Source organism: Haliotis rufescens, unplaced genomic scaffold, assembly GCF_023055435.1.
Source record: "Haliotis rufescens isolate VD_foot unplaced genomic scaffold, xgHalRufe1.0.p SCAF_18, whole genome shotgun sequence".
Taxonomy (NCBI): domain Eukaryota; kingdom Metazoa; phylum Mollusca; class Gastropoda; order Lepetellida; family Haliotidae; genus Haliotis; species Haliotis rufescens.
The window spans coordinates 2,159,564-2,182,458 of NW_025963868.1; the positions used below are offsets into that span (position 1 = coordinate 2,159,564).

The 22,895-nt window shown below is 40.4% G+C and overlaps 1 protein-coding gene across 1 annotated transcript; it reads right to left on the reverse strand.

Moving 5' to 3' along the window:
* Positions 1–1,436: 1,436 nt before the first annotated feature.
* On the reverse strand, positions 1,437–8,197 carry LOC124120170. Its single transcript, XM_048398119.1, has 5 exons — positions 7,825–8,197; positions 5,870–6,235; positions 4,507–4,863; positions 3,733–4,083; positions 1,437–1,786 (listed from the first exon to the last, which is right to left on the reverse strand). The coding sequence occupies exons 1-5, from the start codon at positions 7,862–7,864 to the stop codon at positions 1,686–1,688; spliced, it is 1,215 nt and encodes a 404-aa protein (XP_048254076.1). The 5' UTR covers positions 7,865–8,197; the 3' UTR covers positions 1,437–1,685.
* Between the last annotated feature and the right edge of the window lie 14,698 nt (positions 8,198–22,895).

The following is a 22,895-nucleotide window of genomic DNA, read 5'->3' on the forward strand; positions in this document are numbered from 1 at the left end:
TTTATTTATCGAAAATTTACATTTGATTTACCCTTTCTGATGTTTATTTTGATAGTATTATGGGGCGGTCGGGTATCCTAGTGGTTAAAGCGTTCGCTCGTCGCGTCGAAGACCCGGGTTCGAATCCCGACATGGGTACAATGTGTGAAGCCCATTTCTGGTGTCCACCGCCGTGATATTGTTGGCGTAAAACCATACTCACTCACTCACTCACTCACTCACTCACTCACTCACTCACTCGCTCCCTTACTCACTCACTCACTCACTCACTCACCGATAATATTAATCTCTATTTGTTGTGATTTTCGAATGATTTACAATATGCTGCTTTTAAATAACAATTCTTTTTGAAACCTACGGTCGAATTTCGTTGTGTCGAACATGGATGTGTCGATTTCCTAGCTTTCTCGAATCACCTTCCGGACCCTGCAAATTCCTTATATATCACCATCATCGTTTATACTTGGAACTGTCAAACTGGATGTCGAAATCCAGGTTGTCTCGAACTCCAAAATTAAGCATGAAATTCTCCTGCTGACTCGAACAGCTTTTTGCAACCTTTATTTTGAATTAGTCAGCACAAGTAAATAATCCTGAACTTGAGTAATATGTCACTTTTATCACTACCTGTGACCACTTATGGAAACGTTCTAAGATCGCTGACCTATTGAACCATGTGCAATTACACGTTCCAAAATACTTCCGTTTTGAAACCGTTCTGATCATGATGTAGAATGGAGATACACTTGTGTATTGACATTGATGAAGTCCCACTGCAGACAGGTACTTCTTATTTCAATTTGAAACGGACCGATGTAGCGCGTGGTTTCTAATGTAAACATAAGAGGAAGAGTGAGTGAGTGAGTATGGCTTTATGCCGCTTTAAGGAATATTCCAGCAATATCACGGGCTTCACACAATGTAACCATGTCGGACCCGGGTCTTCGGCGTGACTAACGAACGCTTTAACCACTAGGCTACCCGACCGTCCGCCAATTATACAGGGACGTAATATTACACTGGCTTTGTGAAACGCCCCTAGTTCAGCATTCCCAAGTTACGCCAGTTGTACAAGCACGTAAGACTGTTTTTGAAACGGTACCCAGGTAATATGCGTAATGTCGTCCCAATACAAACACACCCTCACAACAAGTGGACCTTTGGCTAGCCGTGTCTTGACATGAATATACTACTCAGACAGTGTAATGACTTCGTGACGACCATTCCTTGTTTTATCCCCTTAATGTCGAGCGTCAGGCAAGGCAACAAAAAGTGCCATCTTTGTTGGATGCGACCGAGTGTTGAATCCCAGATGCTCTATCCATAGGATGCAGTCCATAGTTGCGATGATACCATGACTTCATGATACAATGGATTATGCGTTCGTGGTAAATGAAACTTTTTTGATTCAAGAATATGACAAGAAGTCCAATAAATCGAATCAAATTGAATCTTTAATGAATATAGTATCGATGGCATGTTTCGTTTTAAATTTGGGATTAAGAATAAAACTTGTCGAGAAAAATATTTGTAATCTGTAAAAAAGGCTATTCAACAACCTTTAGCAACCAATGAAAATAGAACACAGGCTCCCAATCATTTTACAATAAATAGTGTTCTGTACCGATGTTAATGTTCTCTGGATGTATATATATATGTGTGTGTGTATATACAGTTTGTGTGTGTCACACAAGCATCCAGTTGTGACGTAGTCGTACCAGCAACAGGGAGCACACGAGGATGAAGCCGTTGACGGGATTTTGGGAACAGCCACACGTCGTCACCCCTGAAACAGTGGACAAACCTCGTCAATCCGTCAGTGCTGGTGAAATCCTCTGGGATTATTAAATGTTTGGAATAACGAATATTGTTTGGCATTATTGCCGTGTGTACACATATGAACATTCGGTACAGTCAAGCAGTCAGCGAGGCGGGAATTCCGAACTAGCAGGGTTCTTGCTAGATGGGTTACATTGTATACGTCGGCCGACCTGTCCGTTTGAAACATCGTTCTATCTATCCTTGAACCTACCAGCAAGAGTGTTTCTACCCACCACTAACCCTATCGGTCCTTGCGCCTACCATCAAGTGTGTTTCTACTCAAGACTAACCCTATCGGTTCTTGCGCCTACCAGCAAGAGTGTTGCTACCCAAGACTAACCCTATCGGTCCTTGAACCTACCAGCAAGAGTGTTGCTACTAAAGACTAACCCTATCCGTCCTTGAACCGACAAGCAAGAGTGTTGCTACCCAAGACTAACTCTATCGGTCCTTGAACCGACAAGCAAGAGTGTTGCTACCCAAGATTAACCCTATCGGTCCTTGAACCGACTAGCACGAGTCTTGCTATCCAAGACTAACCCTATCGGTCCTTGAACCGACTACCAAGAGTGTGGCTACCCAAGACTAACCCTATCGGTCCTTGAACCGACAAGCAAGAGTGTTGCTACCCAAGACTAACCCTATCGGTCCTTGAACCGACTAGCAAGAGTGTGGCTACCCAAGACTAACCCTATCGGTCCTTGAACCGACAAGCAAGAGTGTTGCTACTAAAGACTAACCCTATCGGTCCTTGAACCGACTAGCAAGATTGTGGCTACCCAAGACTAACCCTATCGGTCCTTGAACCGATAAGCAAGAGTGTTGCTACCCAAGACTAACTCTATCGGTCCTTGAACCTACAAGCAAGAGTGTTGCTACTAAAGACTAACCCTATCGGTCCTTGAAGCGACAAGCAAGAGTGTGGCTACCCAAGACTAACCCTATCGGTCCTTGAACCGACACGCAAGAGGGTTGCTACCCAAGACTAACCCTATCGGTCCTTGAACCGACAAGCAAGAGTGTGGCTACCCAAGACTAACCCTATCGGTCCTTGAACCGACAAGCAAGAGTGTTGCTACCCAAGACTAACCCTATCGGTCCTTGAACCGACTAGCAAGAGTGTGGCTACCCAAGACTAACCATATCGGTCCTTGAACCGACAAGCAAGAGTGTTGCTACCCAAGACTAACCCTATCGGTCCTTGAACCGACAAGCAAGAGTTTTGCTACCCAAGACTAACTCTATCGGTCCTTGAACCGACAAGCACGAGTGTTGCTACCCAAGACTAACTCTATCGGTCTTTGAACCGACAAGCAAGAGTGTTTCTACCCAACACTAACCCTATCGGTCCTTGAACCTACAAGCAAGAGTGTTGCTACCCAAGACTAACCCTATCGGTCCTTGAACCGACAAGCAAGAGTGTTGCTACCCAAGACTAACCCTATCAGTCCTTGAACCGACAAGCAAGGGTGTTTCTACCCAAGACTTATCCTATCCGTCCTTGTACCGACTAGCAAGAGTGTGGCTCCCCAAGACTAACCCTATCGGTCCTTGAACCGACAAGCAAGAGTGTTGCTACCCAAGACTAACCCTATCGGTCCTTGTACCTACAACCAAGAGTGTTGCTACCCAACACTAACCCTATCGGTCCTTGAACCGACTAGCAAGAGTGTTGCTACCTAAGACTAACCCTATCGGTCCTTGAACCGACAAGCAAGAGTGTTGCTACCCAAGACTAACCCCATCGGTCCTTGAACCTACAAGCAAGAGTGTTGCTACTAAAGACTAACCCTATCGGTCCTTGAACCGATAAGCAAGAGTGTTGCTACCCAAGACTAACCCTATCGGTCCTTGAACCTACAAGCAAGAGTGTTGCTACCCAAGACTAACCCTATCGGTCCTTGTACCTACCCTTAAGAGTGATCCTCTCTGATTCCGCACAGTATAGCCCACAGCTCTCTCCTGCTGAGATGCTGAGAGATGGGTGAGACACCTCGCATCTCACCGACATCTCCTGGTCTGCCTGCACCAGGGTCAGGGTGAGGCGACTCTGCCTCTCATATGTACAAGACCCCTGACGTCGGTGGGAATACCCTGAGTCAGCTAGAGATGTCAGGTCGACGGGCACCTGCCCCGGCCGGCGTGAGGTCCACGTGAAGGAAGCAGATGGACCTCCGACGGGTCCAGAACACTGGAAGGTCACGATATCACCAACACATCCCGATGTTCTACTCACAGTCAATGTAGGGGTGGAGGGGCGCCCTAGAATACCAACATAAGTTCTCGTGACAGTTGCAGAACAATAGGGGGTTATAGAGGATGATATGACGTGTGATATATAACGTTAATAATCATCTCATGATCTGATGTATAGGACATGTTTATATCCACCTGCTGATGTGATGAATGCTATAACATGTTTATAACCAAATAATGAAAGATGTACGGTATAGCACTTTATAACCATCTTATGATATGATGTATGATAAGGCCTGTTTATATCCATCTCAATATAGGATGTATGATATAACACTTTTATAACCATCTAATGATGTGATGTATAGTGTGACACGTTTACCTCCATCTAATGATGTGATGTTTGAAAAGGGGATTGTGGATTCTTTAGATGATATCTAAAACATACATTATCAGTTATGCAAAGGGAGCAACTGCCACATGCCCTACCTGACATTGTGAGATTGTCTGTGTCAGTGCAGTATTCACCGCAGGGATCCCCAGGGGATGGCGACAAGCCCTCTGTCTGATCGCTCACAACACAGCGCAGGACCATGCCGTCGTCCTCGCTCGTCACGTTGACCCTCAGATGACTGACCAGTCTGTATCCACAGCTTCCATCCGGTTGATAGGGAGCACCAGGATCAGCATAGGGCGTCAGGTCAACAGGGGCACGACCTTCCCGATAACCATACCACCTAAACTCGGTATCAGAGCCTCGTACTGCTCCCAAACAGGCAACATCTAGGCCCTGGCCCTCGTCATAGCAATCGGTAGGCAGTAATATTTTTGGTTTGGATATTGGTCCTGAAGACGATAAGAAACAAGAATGGTTAAATATCTAGTTCATTTCGTAGGAAATTTGAAGACGGTCAATCAGATTTGTTTAACTTCTGATGCATAAGGTATCATATTATTTATCTGCTACTAATAATATAACTCGATTGTCATTTTCATGAAAGGACACAGGAAATGTATCTCAGGTGGACACCCCAAATTATCCCAAACCTTCACAGATGGACACCCAAGTGTATCCCAAACCTTCACAGATGGACACCCAAGTGTATCCCAAACCTTCACAGATGGACACCCAAGTGTATCCCAAACCTTCACAGATGGACACCCAAGTGTATCCCAAACCTTCACAGATGGACACCCAAGTGTATCCCAAACCATCTTAGATGGAGTCTCACAGATGGACACCCTGTAATGTATCTCAATGTCTCTCATTGGACACCCCCAAACATCATTGATATCTAAACTCGCCATAACGATGTAATTTAAGAGGTTACTGTTGATATTTGGTGGTTGTATTGGATTGATGCAAATGATTAAGTATTCTACATGCATCCTTGGGTTTGTGTACGCCAGGGCATAAGTTCAAATCACTGAAATATGTCATCAGAAACCAATAGTGTGGTGATATTCTATGTCTAGCCATCAAACTCTTGGCGGCCAAGGTCCCGAAAACAAGCATACTGGGGTAAACAGACCCAAGGATGGATGCTTTTTTCATCAAAACACTGACCCTCATCTGAAATATGGAAGATATATTGATAATTGGAGGCCATATTGAATTATGCAAATTAGACATATTTCCCAAACTTGGATTGCTTGGGACTTTCAGTATGTTTTTTTTTTTTGGGAGGGGGTCCTTGTGGAAATGCATTATTGTGAAATAAATTCTGTTGCAAGTTGTTCCAAGTGAAATCTTATTTTGCCTGGAATACTCGGGCTTGCTACTCCATGAAGCTGACACGCCATTAGATTGGGCCCTACTGTTCAAAACGTCGTTAACTCACTCAGGACTCACCTACAACATGTAGGTCCATGCCTTCATAGGCGTATGTCACATTGGTCTGGACGTTGCAGTAGTAGCTGGTGGCGTCTCCACACTCCACCAGGTTAAACCTGAGAGCCACCCGATCCCCTTCCACCACCAGGGTCGTCCTGTTCCTCATCCAGGCTCCCCCGGGCAGGTACTCCGCTGTGTTGTTGAGGGGCCAGAACATCACCAGATCCACATAACCAATACTGTCTACGTACGTGTCAATATATACATAGTCCACTTCCTCCGCTTCAGACAAACTGAAGGAGCAGGTAACGTCGACTGGGTTTGGTCCTTCAATTACCGTCCGGTCAGTAGTGTTTACGACCACGCCGCATGCTGTGTGCAGACCTGGACACGATATCATATGGATGCTGATCATTCATATTCAAATGTGAAAAAAAGGGACAGGTACATGGATAATAAAGGAATTTCATGCCCACTGGAAATATTTTTAGTGGAAGTTTCGGAAGTGTTATGAATGTTATTGAACATATTTTGTTATTTGATGCATGAGTATTTTAACATGCACCATATGTTCCCGCGTTTTTCAGGTGAACAATTGACTTGCCTGTGCATGTGTTTGTGACGGTTGCCACCGGTTGGACAAAATACGCACACCTACTGGCGAACACCTGGTATCTTCACTACTTGATAGTGATTCAGAGAGATATCTTGTAAATGTGGACAGGGTTTTACTGTAAAGGTTGACATCCAGTTGCGTCAAGGAGGACATTCTGACTTATATGCTTGTGCCGAAAATAAACTTGTTTATAACAAATAAGTAGTGACGTGAAAAACACCTTCCTTCAGGCCAGGGGGCGATGTGGAACAAATGTAAACAGCCATGAGATAAGGGACCTTGTGGGGGAAAAATCACACTTTGACTACTTATTTTTTTTTAGATCTACGGGATTTTAAGAACACAATAATACAAATCACAATCTTCACTTCACATTTATGACAGAGACACATGGCATCAAACATTTGGACACTTTTTCTGCAAAGTCAAATTTTCAGACTGTTTATGAAATAACTTCTGTTTTTATAAATACTATCTGATTAATTTTAAATAGACATGTATTGAAATATTTTGAAATGATGATTTTTCATTACGAACTAACGAGAGGAAAATACGATATTGTTGTACAGTCCGCACACATGGCGATTTTTATGGAAGTACGTTGACGTCAAACGTTGCTGAGGGAAACGTCTTCACAAAGAGAAATCGTTATCAATAAACGGTCTTACGTACTTTTTATGTACCTCAAACTTGTGAATACTTATCAAAGGCATCTGTTCATGATAATTTCTGAAACGTTTTGTCATATCGCAGATGCAGAAGGCCAATACCTACACTCGAATATGAAAGGCCAGAAACTGTCAATCGTATTTACATATTTTCTGTAACAGGTAATAGTCAAAGACAATATCAGATGATTGGGTACTTCAACAACGTCTTGTTTCACCTGTCATTAAGGGGGCACGGGTTTCCCAGTCGTCTAAGGCGCCGAAATTCGCTGTGCAGAGTTGCGTCCCTAAACCTATGATTGTGGGTTCGAATGACGGTTCGCCCCGATTATGTTTCTAGGTTTGTCAGCACCATACACGTGCTCGTGGGTTTCACCGAAGTGGTAAACGTCTGAGACCTGCATCACTTCGGGCTTTCCTCCCACATTAAACTGACATGCCGTGGTATAACTGGAATAATGTTAAAAGCGGCGTTAAACCCAACTCACTCACTCACCCGTCAATAAGTACTCAATTCTGTAAAGAAATCTGTCATGAAGCGTTATACCAAGCCTGATCAACGTTAATTGAACGTAAGACAAAATGTCCCCAAAATATGCTATTACATACTTTCTTTTCAATATATTCATGAATATGCGATGTTGCTTGCATTAAATATCAATAAATCGAAAAGAAGTATTTGACGTTACCGATAACCAAGAGGTATTTGAACTTCCACAGGGTCCCCATGTTGCAGACTGTGAAGGTCAGGGTAATGACCGGTCCGATGAGGAGGCTCTGACATATGGGAGATGCTATTGCCTCTCTGGCAGGGAGGTCAGGTGGAGGGATAGCGTCCAATGAAACAAAAGTGAGTGTAGCTTGTCAAACAAACCCATGGTTTCGTGACATCGCAAAGAGAAAGAGCCTGAGCAAATCCAATCTACACAACTCAGCATCTAGAGACACGGTTCAAATTCTTTCACATCAATCATCTGACCTTGTTAGTATTTTAGGTGCGTAAATGGATTAACGTCGTGAGAGTGTATATCTCCATATGAATATCAATATCGCTTCGTAGACAGCCAAACATGCAAAAGCCAAAAATATTAAAGACACGTAGCCTTGACAACCATTTGTGCAGGCACATTTAGATATTTAAACAAACAGACATTTTTTCTGGAAGAATGTACGCAAAGTTTGATAAATGTACATTTGATAGAGTTTATACGTTTACAAGATTGAACATAGCGTTGATATGTCTATGACACGCATAGCTTCCAATTTCTACAGGACAAATTCAACATAGGCATTATTATCTATTCCTGAGAATTACCATGATATGTTCCCTTCATGTGGGGGTACAATGTGTGAAGCCCATTTCTGGTGTCCCCCGTCGTGATATTGCTGGAATATTGCTAAAAGCGGCGTAAAATCAAACTCACTCACTCACTCCCTTCATGTGGAGACTTCTAATACCCGTGTCCCTTCTTGGGAAGACTTTAAACAAATGTGTCCATTTTAAGAGACTTATTATAAGAGTATCCATTGCTGGGTAGACTTATAATAAACGTACTGACTCTTAGAGAGGCGTATAAAAACGCTTGTAAAAGGCTCGTAAGGAACGTATCCATTGCTGGGTAGACTTATAATAAACGTACTGACTCTTAGAGAGGCGTATAAAAACGCTTGTAAGAGGCTCGTAAGGAACGTATCCATTGCTGGGTAGACTTATAATAAACGTACTGACTCTTAGAGAGGCGTATAAAAACGCTTGTAAGAGGCTCGTAAGGAACGTATCCATTGCTGGGTAGACTTATAATAAACGTACTGACTCTTAGAGAGGCGTATAAAAACGCTTGTAAGAGGCTCGTAAGGAACGTATCCATTGCTGGGTAGACTTATAATAAACGTACTGACTCTTAGAGAGGCGTATAAAAACGCTTGTAAGAGGCTCGTAAGGAACGTATCCATTCTTGAAAAGACTTATACTAAGTATGCACATTCCTGGGGAGACTTGTAAAAAAAGAATCCATTCTTGGAGATTGATAATAAAGGCATCCATTTAAGAAGAGGATTTTGTTATTTGTATCCGGTCTTGAGGAGATTCGTAATAACAGGTATGAATTATTGAGGAGAATTATGATATAAGTATCCAGTCGTGAGGAGATTGATAATAACAAGTGTCGAGTCTTGAGGAGGCTTACTATAAAGTAGCGTTCCCCGATGATCATTCAATCAGTCACTGGTTTGCCCAGTGAAGACATGGTTACATACAGACCGTCATTGATGATTGCGTCGTTTAAAACCATTTACCCCGAAATCGCACTTTACACTTTTCGCAAGCAGAACGTCGATGCATTGTGATGGGGTTCACATGACGTACACTTTAATACACACATTTAATCCAAGTGAATTTCCACACTTTCACAATCAAGAAACCAAAACTGAAAGCACATTAAGCAGTCAAATCTAAAGTTAAATAATTTTGATATAAATGTAAGCAACGATGCCCGTCCGCGTCATACCACAAGACATTAAACGATTTTACTTGTTGCTACCCTGCCTGGCGCTCGGCATTAAGGGGATAACATGTCTGGTCATCACGGAGTCAGTATAATGTGTCTGAGGAGGGTATAAATGTTAAACCGCCTCTTATTATCTTAATAGACCAGCACTATAAAACTGCAACAAGCAGCCACACACGCACGTGCACGTCGCTATATAATTGCATTAATCGTCAAAACGACGTTAAATCCATTACACCTCCCCGCACCTCACTTTCAAACACGACCCAACAGGCGAAAGGACAATGTGGAAAAATTGTGACCAACCATGGGATAAGGGACTTCTCCATTACATTCTAAAACTACGGGATCTTAGGAACACAAAATGACAATTCAAACGCTCCACTTCACCATTTATTTCAGGTGAGGTGAGGTAAAATGGGGTTGTACGTCGCGTCCAAGATTATTGCACTTATATAGCGACGTGCATGTACGTGTGTGTGTTTGTGTGGCTGCTTGTACTAGTCCGGACTGATACCGATTGATAGTGCTAGCTCACTGAGATACCATGCCGCAGTTTAACATGAATACCCCACTCAGACACAGTATACTGACTCCGAGCCGACCAGTCCTTGTTTGAGCCCCTTAATGCTGAGCGCCAGACAGGGTAACAACACCATCTTTTAACGTCTTTCGGTATGACGCGGCCGGGGATCGAACCCCGGACCTTCTGCTCTCCGGGCGGACGCTCTACCACTAGACCACGGAGGCGGTCCCCATTTATTTCAGAGATACATGGCATCAAACATATGGACTTATTTTCTGCAAAGTCCAATTTTCAGACTTATAACAACTGTTTTTAAAAATAATGTGTGATTAATTGAAAGTAACTAACGAGAGGAAAATACGATATTTGTGTACAGTCAACACACTTGGCGATATCTATGGAAGCAAGTTCACGGCAAACGTCTTTCTTTATGAAGCCCAAACACATTGTTGCTCTAGCACCCATCTTTTTTCTCCTGGCGAGTGCCATATATTACTGTCTATGTGATCAACGTCCATTGATGTTGTGAAGAGCATAAAAATACTGACATGACGTCAAACGTCCATCTTTATTCAAGTCACGGCACAATTGTATCCTAGCACCCATAAGGGTCAGTTTCGCCTGGCGGATCACAAATAGTGTTGTCCATGTGATTCAAACCATGTAAGCAAAACGAAGCACAGGTTCAAACTGCTTTCACATGCGCATTCATTACATAGAATCACATACGCAAACTTTAAACTTTCGCCGTTAACACGATGACATATTCACACACACTCACTGCACACTTTGGACAGCGGAAATACCAACTTCATTATAAACACAAACTCGATTTAATGAGCAGTTGTAACAAGTATACAACAATGTCATTAAAAAAATAGGAATTACACAATGGGCATCCAAACAATGGGTTATCACTGCTGGGGTCAAGAGTTCTACCCACTCGTGTCAAGCTTGTTGACACCTTCTCCGAAGTTTGTGTCGTTGGGCAAACGGTATCATTATATATCACGGACGAATCATATTAAAGAAGAGGATAACGAATGAAGGCTGAGTTAGAATGTGGATACACCATTAGACACGGTCTACACAGTGTAGTAAAACTGTTAGTCGTTGTCTGGTTAATGACGTTGTCTGGTTAATGACGTTGTCTGCTTGATGATGTTGTATACTGGCGTGTATTTTACTTTGAAGATGCATATGATGACATCGTTTCATGACAAATTTGCCTTTACCTGCGCTACCTGTAACGGTATCTCTGTCCTACGCCCTAGAGGTGCGCGATATTACCGATATACCGGTATACCACGAAAGGAAAAAACAATGAATACGCACCACAATAAAAAATACCGGTATGTTGCGTTTTTCAAAATCATCTTGGTTGAAGATTTTACGCAAGTGACAACTCAAACGGAAATTAACTAATTAGCAAGTTTTTCCAGTAGTGAGATAAACAATTTTTGTGGCAGTTTCCTGTAGGTCAATCTTTGTGGCCATAGCAACATCCCTAATAATGCGTGGGAAGTTTATTTTCAGGTTAATAACAAAATACAGATGAAAGAATGCATGCAATTTATTGTGGTACGTATCACAACATTATTGCAGTAAATTGCAATACAAACTTCAGGCCAATATCACTACTAACTCCCTATATATTATTTTGACTTTTCGCTACACAGAGCCACGCACTGCCCAATGGTCTCCTTATACATCAGAATCGTTTATAGGGAGCAGTGATAAGGGGTCAAATTTTTTTCCCAGAAACCTATGCTCGACGTACGAGGCGACTTCATGGATCGGGTGGTATGACTCGGAGACGTATATAGATATATTGTTGTAAATTAGCAAAGATGGATGTGTTATGGACAAATATCGATATATTGTTGTATAGGAGCAATGTCGATTATGTTAATGGACATATATTGTTACATTGTTCTATATTAGCACAGATGGTTGGTTTGTTGTTTTACGCCGCACTCAGCAATATTCCAGCTATATGACGGCGGTCTTTAAATAATCGAGTCTGAACCAGACAATCCAGTGACTAATATCATGAGCATCGATCCACGCAATTGGGATCGATGACATGCATCAACCAAGTCAGCGAGCCTGACCACCCGATCCCGTTAGTCGCCTTTGACGACAAGCATAGTCGCCTTTTACGGCAAGCATGGGTTGCTGAAGACCTATTCTACCCCGGATCTTCACGGGTCTGGCACAGATGGATGTGTTATGGACATATATCGATATATTGTTGTATACGAGCAACGTTGTCTACTTGAATGGACATATATCGATATATTATTGTATATTTATTATTTGCAAAGTTGGATGTGTTATAGACATATATTGATATATTGTTTTCAGGGAGCAATGTTGACTATTTTAATGGACAGATATCGATATACTGTTGCATAGCAGCAGAGCTGGGTATGTTTTGGACAGATATCGATATATAGTTGTATAGGAGCAATGCTGGGTATGTTATGGACATATATCGATCTATTGTTGTATAGGAGCAATGTTGGGTATGTTATGGACATATATCGATATCTTGTTGCATAACAGGAGAGCTGGGTATGTTTTGGACATATATCGATCTAGTGTTGTATAGGAGCAATGCTGGGTATGATTTGGACAGCTATCGAAATATTTTTGTACAGGAGCAGTGCTGGGTATGTTATGGACATATATCAATATATTGTTGTATAGGAGCAATACTGGGTATGTTATGAACATATATCGATACATTGTTGTATAGGAGCAATGCTGGGTATGTTATGGACATATATCGATATATTGTTGTATAGGAGCAATTATGGGTAGTTTCTTTGATAGGCATTTAGAAGTTGGAGTACTAAGTAAGGATAAGAATTTATGGATGAACAACTTCTTTATTACAAGACGTTTCGGTGTAGGTTCAAACACTTGCTTGATAAAGGTGTTAGAACATACACCGAAACGTCGCTCTTAATTGTAATAAAGAAGTTGTTCATCCATAAATTCTTATCCTTACTTAATGATGGATATGTTATAGACATATATTGATATATTGTTGTATAGGAGCAATGCTGGGTATGTTATGGACAGATATCGATATACTGTTGTATAGGAGCAATGCTGGGTATGTCATGGACAGATAACGATATATTGTTGTATAGGAGCAATGCTGGGTATGTTATGGACAGATATCTATAAAAATTGTTGTATAGGAGCAATGCTGGGTATGTTACGGACATATATCGATATGTTGTTTTATAGGAGCAAAGACAGGTATGTTGTGGGGATATATCGATATGTTGGTGTGTAGGAGCAAGGCGGATGTGTTATGGACATATACCGATATATTGTTGTGTTGGAGCAAGGCGGGGTGTGTTATGGAGATGTATTGCATGGCAAATTGGCACGACACATGATTACCGCCTCATTATGCACAGTCAGTTAAGTGAAAATGGTTAACGCAGTTTGGACACAAGTTATAGTGTATAGGTATTGTAATGCAACTACAATGTCAGACAATTTGCAGCCATCACTAGACACGACCTGTCACGTGTGCCTATCTACAGCGGTTGTTTGATAGATGATGTGACGTCCAGCACTCTTCAGACACTATGTCATGGTGAGAAATGGTATGTTCTGTCAAACAAGGTTAACTCATCGGTGACAATGTCCTATGAAAATCATTTTCCCCGTCAAAGTCTATTTATTAGCATCAGACTCTGACTGATTGAAAATATAGTTTCAATAAAAGGATGAATTTTATATTGTCGATATGACGTCCCGTAAAACAATGTACTTACTTCCAATACTGGAGCAAAATGTGTACATGTAGTCCTTCACCCTCCGTGTATTCAGCACAACCGAAGCCTGCCACCATCATCTCTCCGACAAGGTGTATACACTGCACATACATGTGTTGTATATGACGTATTTGTGCCACAGCTTGAACTGGCATTCATAAACCCTTCATGCTGTCTACTACACGGGTTTGCAGGTGCATGTGAGTGAGTGAGTGAGTGAGTGAGTGAGTGAGTGAGTGAGTGAGTGAGTGAGTGAGTGAGTGAGTGAGTGAGTGAGTGAGTGAGTGAGTGAGTGAGTGAGTGAGTGAGTGAGTGGGTGGGTGGGTGGGTGGATGGGTGAGTGGGTGGGTGAGTGAGTGAGTGAGTGAGTGAGTGAGTAAGTGAGTGGGCGGGCGGGTTGCTGGGTTGGTGGGTTAGTGAGCGAGTGAGTGCCAAGTCACAGAGAAGGGGCCCGGCACGCAAGAATATTATACATGGGATGTACACAGAGAGTTTCCTGTGTGACATGTTCACTTATTGATCTTTTCGCGTGTGTGAGTTGTGGATGTCTGCCACGGCTAGATAATTTCATTGTAAAGTTCCTATTCATATTCATATTGAAAACTTCATAGCAACTTCACTTAACAGGGTGCAGCCATGTTTGTATTCTGTTAGTTACTGACCAGAGTGCAGCCATGTCTCTGAGCTGTTAGTCGACCCGTGTCTTAAGCAACTTCAGACAGTGAGTAAGAATTGTTTTAAACCGGTTTTAGCGGTACTCTAATATCAGAGAGGGGCATCAGAAATGAGCTCACACATTGTACCCTTGTGGTGTCTCGAAGTCGGGTCTTTGGTGTGACGAGCAAACTCTTCAACAATGAGGCTAGCCCCACCGCCACAATTTTATACAATAGCAATAAACCAGCAAAATAATGCATAGATTTATACTTCAATTCGATGGCTCGTAATTTTGACACGATGACGTGCCTCACGTTCATTAGCGTTCGAGAAATAGGTATGAAAAACATGAGCCATGTCTTCGTCATACGCTCCTTAATTGACACCAGTCTGTTTAGTATTGCCGTGTACTATTCGCCATACTCACCAATGACGTATCAAATACGTACATACGAAATACACGCAAATAACTTCCTTGTCTGGAAAGGTCATGATTGCAACCTTATTAGTGACTAACAGTAAAAAGACTTGCTTGCACTCTGATCAGTGGCACGTACGGCTGCATCTTGGTCAGTGTCTAACAGTATACAGGTACGGCTGCACCCTGGTCAGTGACTAACAGTATACAGGTACGGCTGCACCCTGGTCAGTAACTAACAGTATACAGGTACGGCTGCATCTTGGTCAGTAACTAACAGTATACAGACATGGCTGCACCCTGGTCAGTAACTAACAGTATACAGGTACGGCTGCATCTTGGTCAGTAACTAACAGTAAGCAGACATGGCTGCACCCTGGTCAGTAACTAACAGTATACAGGTACGGCTGCATCTTGGTCAGTAACTAACAGTATACAGACATGGCTGCACCCTGGTCAGTAACTAACAGTATACAGGTACGGCTGCATCTTGGTCAGTAACTAACAGTATACAGACATGGCTGCACCCTGGTCAGTAACTAACAGTATACAGGTACGGCTGCATCTTGGTCAGTGACTTACAGTACAGAGACATGTCTGCATGTCTGCTGATCAATTTAACTATCGTAACTGATTGTAATAAGGTTCGAAGAAGTGGATTCGAAATGTTGAACATTCAAGAATATAGGAACAAAATATTCTGCAGAATTAAGAATGCAATCTCTATCGTTTCCATTTCAAATGTGAAGCACTTTTCAATTAAAGTTCAAAATGTATCTAACTTCAATAGTGATAGTTCTAAATAGTTCATGTGTCTTTGCTTTGAAGTTTTCAATATGAATTTATTAGGAACTTTATCATGAAAATGTCTAGCCGTTTCAGAGATCCACAACTCACAAACACGAAAAGAACAATAAGTGAACATGTCACACAAGAAACTCTCTGTGTACATCCCATGTATAATATTCTTGCGTGAAAGCCGACTTGCCAGGCCCCTTCTCTGTGATTTCTCACTCACTCACTCGGTGTAGACGTAGGTCGGGGCTGGCGATAGCAATCACCTGGTTGCCCGCTCCAGACTCGATTTCTTTATCAATAAGCACACAAATGTACCTGCAAACCCGTGCAGTAGACAGCATGAAGGGTTTATGAATGCCAGTTCAAGCTGTGGCACAAATACGTCATATACAACACATGTATGTGCAGTGTATACACCTTGTCGGAGAGATGATGGTGGCAGGCTTCGGTTGTGCTGAATACACGGATGGTGAAGGACTACATGTACACATTTTGCTCCAGTATTGGTAGTAAGTACACTGTTTTACGGGACGTCATATCGACAATATCAAATTCACCCTTTTATTGAAACTATGGAATCATCCACTGGTTCATATAACGATATTTTCAGTCAGTCAGGATCTCCCCAATACAGCATGTAAACAATAGCGGAACGACTTTGACGGGGAAAATGATTTCCATAGGACATGGTCAGCGATGTTTGACAGAACATACCATTTTTAACCATGACTTAGTGTCTGGAGATATTGACGTCACGTCATCTATTAAACAAACGCTGCAGATAGGCACACGTGAAAAGCCGTGTCTCGTGAGGGTTGCAAATTGTCTGACATTTTAGTTACATTACAGTGCCTATACACTATAAATTGTGTCCAAACTGCGTTATACCATATTCACTTAACTGACTGTGCATAATGTGGCATAACCAGTATAGAGCCTATCTACCATGCAATACATTTCCACAACACGCCCCGCCTTGCTCCTACACAACCATATATCGATATATCTCTATACACACCCTGCCTTGATCCTACACAACAATATATCGATATATCTCCATAACACACCCCGCCTTGATCCTACACAACAATATATCGATATATATCTCCATAACACACCCTGCCTTGCTCCTACACAACAATATATCGATATATATCTCAATAACATACCAAACATTGCTTTTACACAAGAATATATCGATATATATCTCAATAACATTCCATGGCTTGCTTCCATACAACAATGCATCGATATATGTCCATAACATACCCAGCTTTGCTAACATACAACAATATATCGATATATGTCATAACATACCGTGCTGTGCTTATATAAAACAGTATATCGATATATCTCCATAATAGACCTAGCTTTGCTCCAAATACAACACTTAATCGATATATGTCCATAAGATACCCAGCTTTGCTAATATAAACAATATATCCATCTATGTCCATTCAAATAGACAACGTTGCTCCTATACAACAATATATCTTTATATGTCCATAACATACAAATCTTTGCTCCTTCGCAACAATATATCAATATATCTCAAAAACATACCAAGCTTTGCTGCTATGCATCAGTATATCGATATACGTCCATTAAAATAGATAACGTTGCGCCTATACAACAATATATCGATATCTGTCTATAAGATACCCAGCTTTTCTAATATATAACAATATATTGATATATGTCCATTGACATAGACAATGTTGATCCTATACGACAATGAATCGCTGTATGTCCATAACATACCCAGCTTTGTCCCTATACAACAATGTATCGATATATTTCAATAACACATCCAGCTTTGCTCATATACAACAATATATCCATATATGTCCATAACATACCCAGCATTGCTCCTATACAACAGTATATCGATATATGTCCATAACATACCCAGCTTTGCTAACATACAACAATATATCGATATATGTCATAACATACCCAGCTGTGCTTATATAAAACAGTATATCGATATATCTCCATAATAGACCTAGCTTTGCTCCAAATACAACACTTAATCGATATATGTCCATAAGATACCCAGCTTTGCTAATATAAACAATATATCCATCTATGTCCATTCAAATAGACAACGTTGCTCCTATGCAACAATATATCTTTATATGTCCATAACATACAAATCTTTGCTCCTTTGCAACAATATATCAATATATCTCAAAAACATACCAAGCTTTGCTGCTTTGCATCAGTATATCGATATACGTCCATTAAAATAGATAACGTTGCGCCTATACAACAATATATCGATATCTGTTTATAACATACCCAGCTTTTCTAATATATAACAATATATTGATATATGTCCATTGACATAGACAATGTTGATCTAATAACAATGAATCGCTGTATGTCCATAACATACCCAGCTTTGTCCCTATACAACAATGTATCGATATATTTCAATAACACATCCAGCTTTGCTCATATACAACAATATATCCATATATGTCCATAACATACTCAGCATTGCTCCTATACAACAATATATCGATATATGTCCATAACATACCCAGCATTGCTCCTATACAACAATATATCGATATGTGTCCATTAAAATAGTCAACGTTGATCCTAAACAACAATGTATCGATATATGTCAATAACATACCCAGCTTTGTCCCTATACAACAATGTATCAATATATTTCAATAACACATCCAGCTTTAACATTAACATAATCGACATTGCTCCCCCCTCAGGTGTAATCAACTACGTCTCCGATTCATACAATCCGATCCATGAAGTCGCCTCGTACGTCGAGCATAGGTTGCTGGGTAACAATTTTGATCCCTTCCGACTGCTCCCTATAAACGATGTTGATGTATAAGGAGACCATGGGTCAGTTCGTTGCTTTTTTTTAGCGAAAAGTCAAAATAATATATAGGGAGTTAGTAGTCATATTGGCCTGAAGTTTGCATTGCAATTTACTGCAATAATGTTGCGATACGTACCACAATATATTGCATGCATTCTTTCATCTGTAATTTGTTATTAACCTGAAAAAAACTTCTTATTATGTTGGATGTTGCTCTGGCCACAAAGATTAACCTGCAGGCAACTGCCACAAATAATGTTATCTCACTACTGGAAAAACTTGCTAATTTCTTAATTTCCGTTTGAATTGTCAATTGTGTAAAATCTTCAACTAAGATGATATGCTTGATTTTGAAACACGCAACATACCGTTATTTTTTTATTGTGGTGCATATTCATTGGTATTCTTACTGCTCCCTATAAACGATTCTGATGTATAAGGAGACCATGGGGCAGTGCGTGGCTCTGTGTAGCGAAAAGTCAAAATAATATATAGGGAGTTAGTGGTGATGGGTATTGGCCTGAAGTTTGTATTGCAATTTACTGCAATAATGCTTCCTGTATTGCGATACGTACCACAATATGTTGCATGCATTCTTTCATCTGTAATTTGTTATGAATCTGAATAAATCAAACATTCCCCGCATTAGTTTGACACTTCGTATTATGACGGATATTGCTATGGTTACAAAGCGTTATATACAGGAAGCTAACACAAATAGTTTCTAATTTTGCTACGAGGAAAAACTTGCTAATTTCTTAATTTCCGTTTGAGTTGTCACTAGTGTAAAATCTTCCACCAAGATGATATGCCTGATTTTGAAAAACACAATATACCGGTATTTTCCAATCGTATTGTGGTGCGTATTCATTGGTAACTCATATCGTGGTATACCGGTATATCGGAAATATCGCGCAACTCTAGGGCGTAGGACAGACACACCATTACAGGTAACGCAGGTAAAGGCAAATTTGTCATGAAACGATGTCATCATCTGCAATGCAAAATACATGAAAGAACACAACATCATCAACCAGACAACATCTAACAGTTTTACTACACTGTCTAGACCGTGTCTAATGGTGTATCCACATTCTGACTCAGCCTTATTCGTTATCCTCTTCTTTAATGTGATTCGTCCGTGATATGTAATGATTATGTTTGTCTAACGACGTATCACACGTGTGTGTAGCATGTCTCAAGATTGACAAAGCACATGTTAAACTCAGCTCAATCGAACAGCTGTTTTCTGTCAATTTTCAATTAGTTTCAATTCTGTTACAATGGCAGATTTAAACATGTCCGACTCTCGGTTTAAAACCAAACGCGGGACGCATAAACCACATACAACTCTCGTGATACTGCTACAGCTTATAGTTTACTCATCAGTACGGAAATAACGAGTGAGTGAGTGAGTTTATGCTTTACGTCACATCGGCAATATTTCAGCCATATCATGACGAGAAGTTATACATTTTTAATACATATATTTAAACCAAATAAAACCTGTCATTGATGGACAGTAAAATTACCAGAATATCACAGATTAATGTTTAAAACAACCATAAAAAGATATCACTAAATGAAACAGTACAATATAAAAAAGGGCTATAGATCACCAGCAGCCGAAGGTACATCACCATGCTAGGGTCCATGGGGACTTACAGTACTTTTGCTAACTGCATGGACCCCAGCCGGATTTACATCATCCCCTCAGCTGTTGGCGATTAGTGACAAATTTAGCCAGATTAAAGGAACACATATTCTATGATTAAAATTGTGGTGAAAATTATTTTTTACTTCGAATGACGTGGTCTGACGTATCCTCTCTGGGGGACAATCATTTTACACTACTATACCCCCATCAAGGGTACAGCCACTAACAATCTCAGTTGACATGATTCTTTCTTCCAATTCTAAAATGTTTATTAATTACAAAACATATCATCAAAATTTACTTAACAACTCTATTTCTTTTAAAAAACCAATGATTAAATGACTACTAAAATACTACTTAAAAAGATCCTTGAGCGATGAAACTTTGAAATAGTTATCCCTTGTGATGGAAAAATCAATACAGTCAAGCAGGACACTCTGGTGTGAACAACCTTGTCATGCGTCATGCGTCAGCTGCTTAGTGTTGGTTTAATCGTTTCAAGAGGGAAGCCATCTTCGGACAATCAGGGAAAAACACAAGCTGAGAAACAAACACATTATTTCTCAATATATGAACAGTCTATTGAGACATCAATTAAAAATAATTAAGACATTTATGGACAACAAACACTCGGTTGTGAACAACCTCGTCATGCCTCATGCGTCTGCTGCTTAGTGCGGGCGTCTGAAAATCCAAATAGGATTCTCAAAAAAAGGTTAAAAGGTATTTTTGCATACATGCACACAAATGGGCAGAAAGAGATTAGAAACGGACCTAGAAAATACACGTACAAGGAACATTATTCTTATATTACAGAACTCTATGTGGAGTGTTTCATCACCGTAGAAGATCAACTTGCTATCTAAGAGTAAATTGTCTCCTGCATAATGTCTGTATCAATCAATGTGAATGTTGCTAAAAGTGGCATAAAACTATTTGTACTCACTGTCTAAAGTTGCCTTAGACATGGGACGACAACTTCCTCTCCAGTTAGACGTTAGCAGCAGTTCAGAAGGAGTTACCTTCAACTTAGGTTTATTTTGAGAAAGAAGAGTGGGAAAATCGACTGTTATCTCTTGACTCTTTTATTACTGCAGAGAACTGACAGTGAACTGGAAAATGGGCTCGTTGAAACATCAGCTGAGAATTGTCCTTTGTGTCATCTAGTTGCTGGAACAGATCATGATAGCATCACAAACATGTTTTTGAGAATAATGAAGAGACGCACCAAAGTTTTTGGCGTCGTACCAATAAATAATCGAAAATTTAGGTCTTATTTTGTCTGTAAAACGTTGTCTGATTTGGTTAAGAAAAGCATCTGTCATCAGTTGAAGAGTAAAGACAGTAGATATGGTCGGCGGTAGGGTACGTAGACCTGCATCGAGTCGTCAAGACACTTTTTCCTCAATACTTCGTACTTCGTTACATGCTTAGTTGGAATCGTATAATCAACTCATTTGTGCAAGTCTTTCTTATGGTCATTGAAAGTGTTTTGTCGCTTTTTTTTACTCTGCATGAAAACTGGAATGTGTGTAGTGCTTGAGTCCATGTTTTTAAAACAAATCTTACTGTAAATGCTGGAAAGCCAGCCTGCGCAGGTTTTACAGAACTAACAGAACAAAACTTGATTTCACTCAAACCGAGACCTTGGCTTGTGTGTGATACAAACAGCGATTACATAGTGAAGCGGACAGAGGTTTAGCTGGGAGTTTAAAACGTTTTCATCATGGAAACAGTATGTTTACAAAGTTTCTTCTGAATCGAAAATTTAGAAAAGTTAAACATTTCTATAAACTCTGGCATGTTTGGTTGATTTCTATATTTTTACATGAGACACACAATTTACGAGCATCGTTAAACTACATGGTACTCCTCACCAGCATGTTTCATTTCACATCATTTATGAACGCAGTCACTTACTGGTGTGTTATTCCATTAATCTGTTTCAGTTGGCAAGCGGTGACGCGAGGCTAAAATAGCGCAATTCGAGAGTTAAAAGGAAGGGAATACTTCATAAATTCGATTCCAGCTTATTGTCAATTTAGAAGAATCGATATGCTGAACATTTAGATGCTTTTGCAATCCCCGCGTTCCAAGTTTGCCAATATATATCATGTAATTTGCATGAAAGATTAACTTTTACTCCACAGCCAAACATAGCTCTTTTGTAAAGCCTACAATTGATATTTGCATCTTTATGCATGTATAAAATATGGGATCTGTTTATAAATATTCCAGATAAAACTCTTGAACAAAATGTGATCATTTTTACTTCAATATCTATGAGAAGTGAAGTTCTACCAAGCTCACCATTCAACATTAAATGTGGTGTAATTTCTTTTAACTGGGATAAAGGAAAAACGTTTTTAATTTCCAAACCCCAAACTTTACATCCTTATAAGAGAATAGGTTTCATCAAAGGATCAAAATATTAAAGTTGACATTTAAGTGAAAGGTTATATAAGCGTGATTTATGTAGAACTTGGCTTTAGTAACTTAATCACGCACGTTTCTTACTGATTTTGTGATTTGTGAAATGAATTCCA

What these genes read in the sequence shown, in the direction of transcription:
- LOC124120170 (XM_048398119.1), bottom strand. Translation starts at nt 7,864, where the DNA reads ATGGGGACCCTGTGGAAGTTCAAATACCTCTTGGTTATCG. An exon ending in CATGGACCTACATGTTGTAG is followed by an intron (nt 4,864 to 5,869) that starts GTGAGTCCTGAG and finishes TATCGTCTTCAG; the next exon opens with GACCAATATCCAAACCAAAA. An exon ending in AGACAATCTCACAATGTCAG is followed by an intron (nt 4,084 to 4,506) that starts GTAGGGCATGTG and finishes TTGGTATTCTAG; the next exon opens with GGCGCCCCTCCACCCCTACA.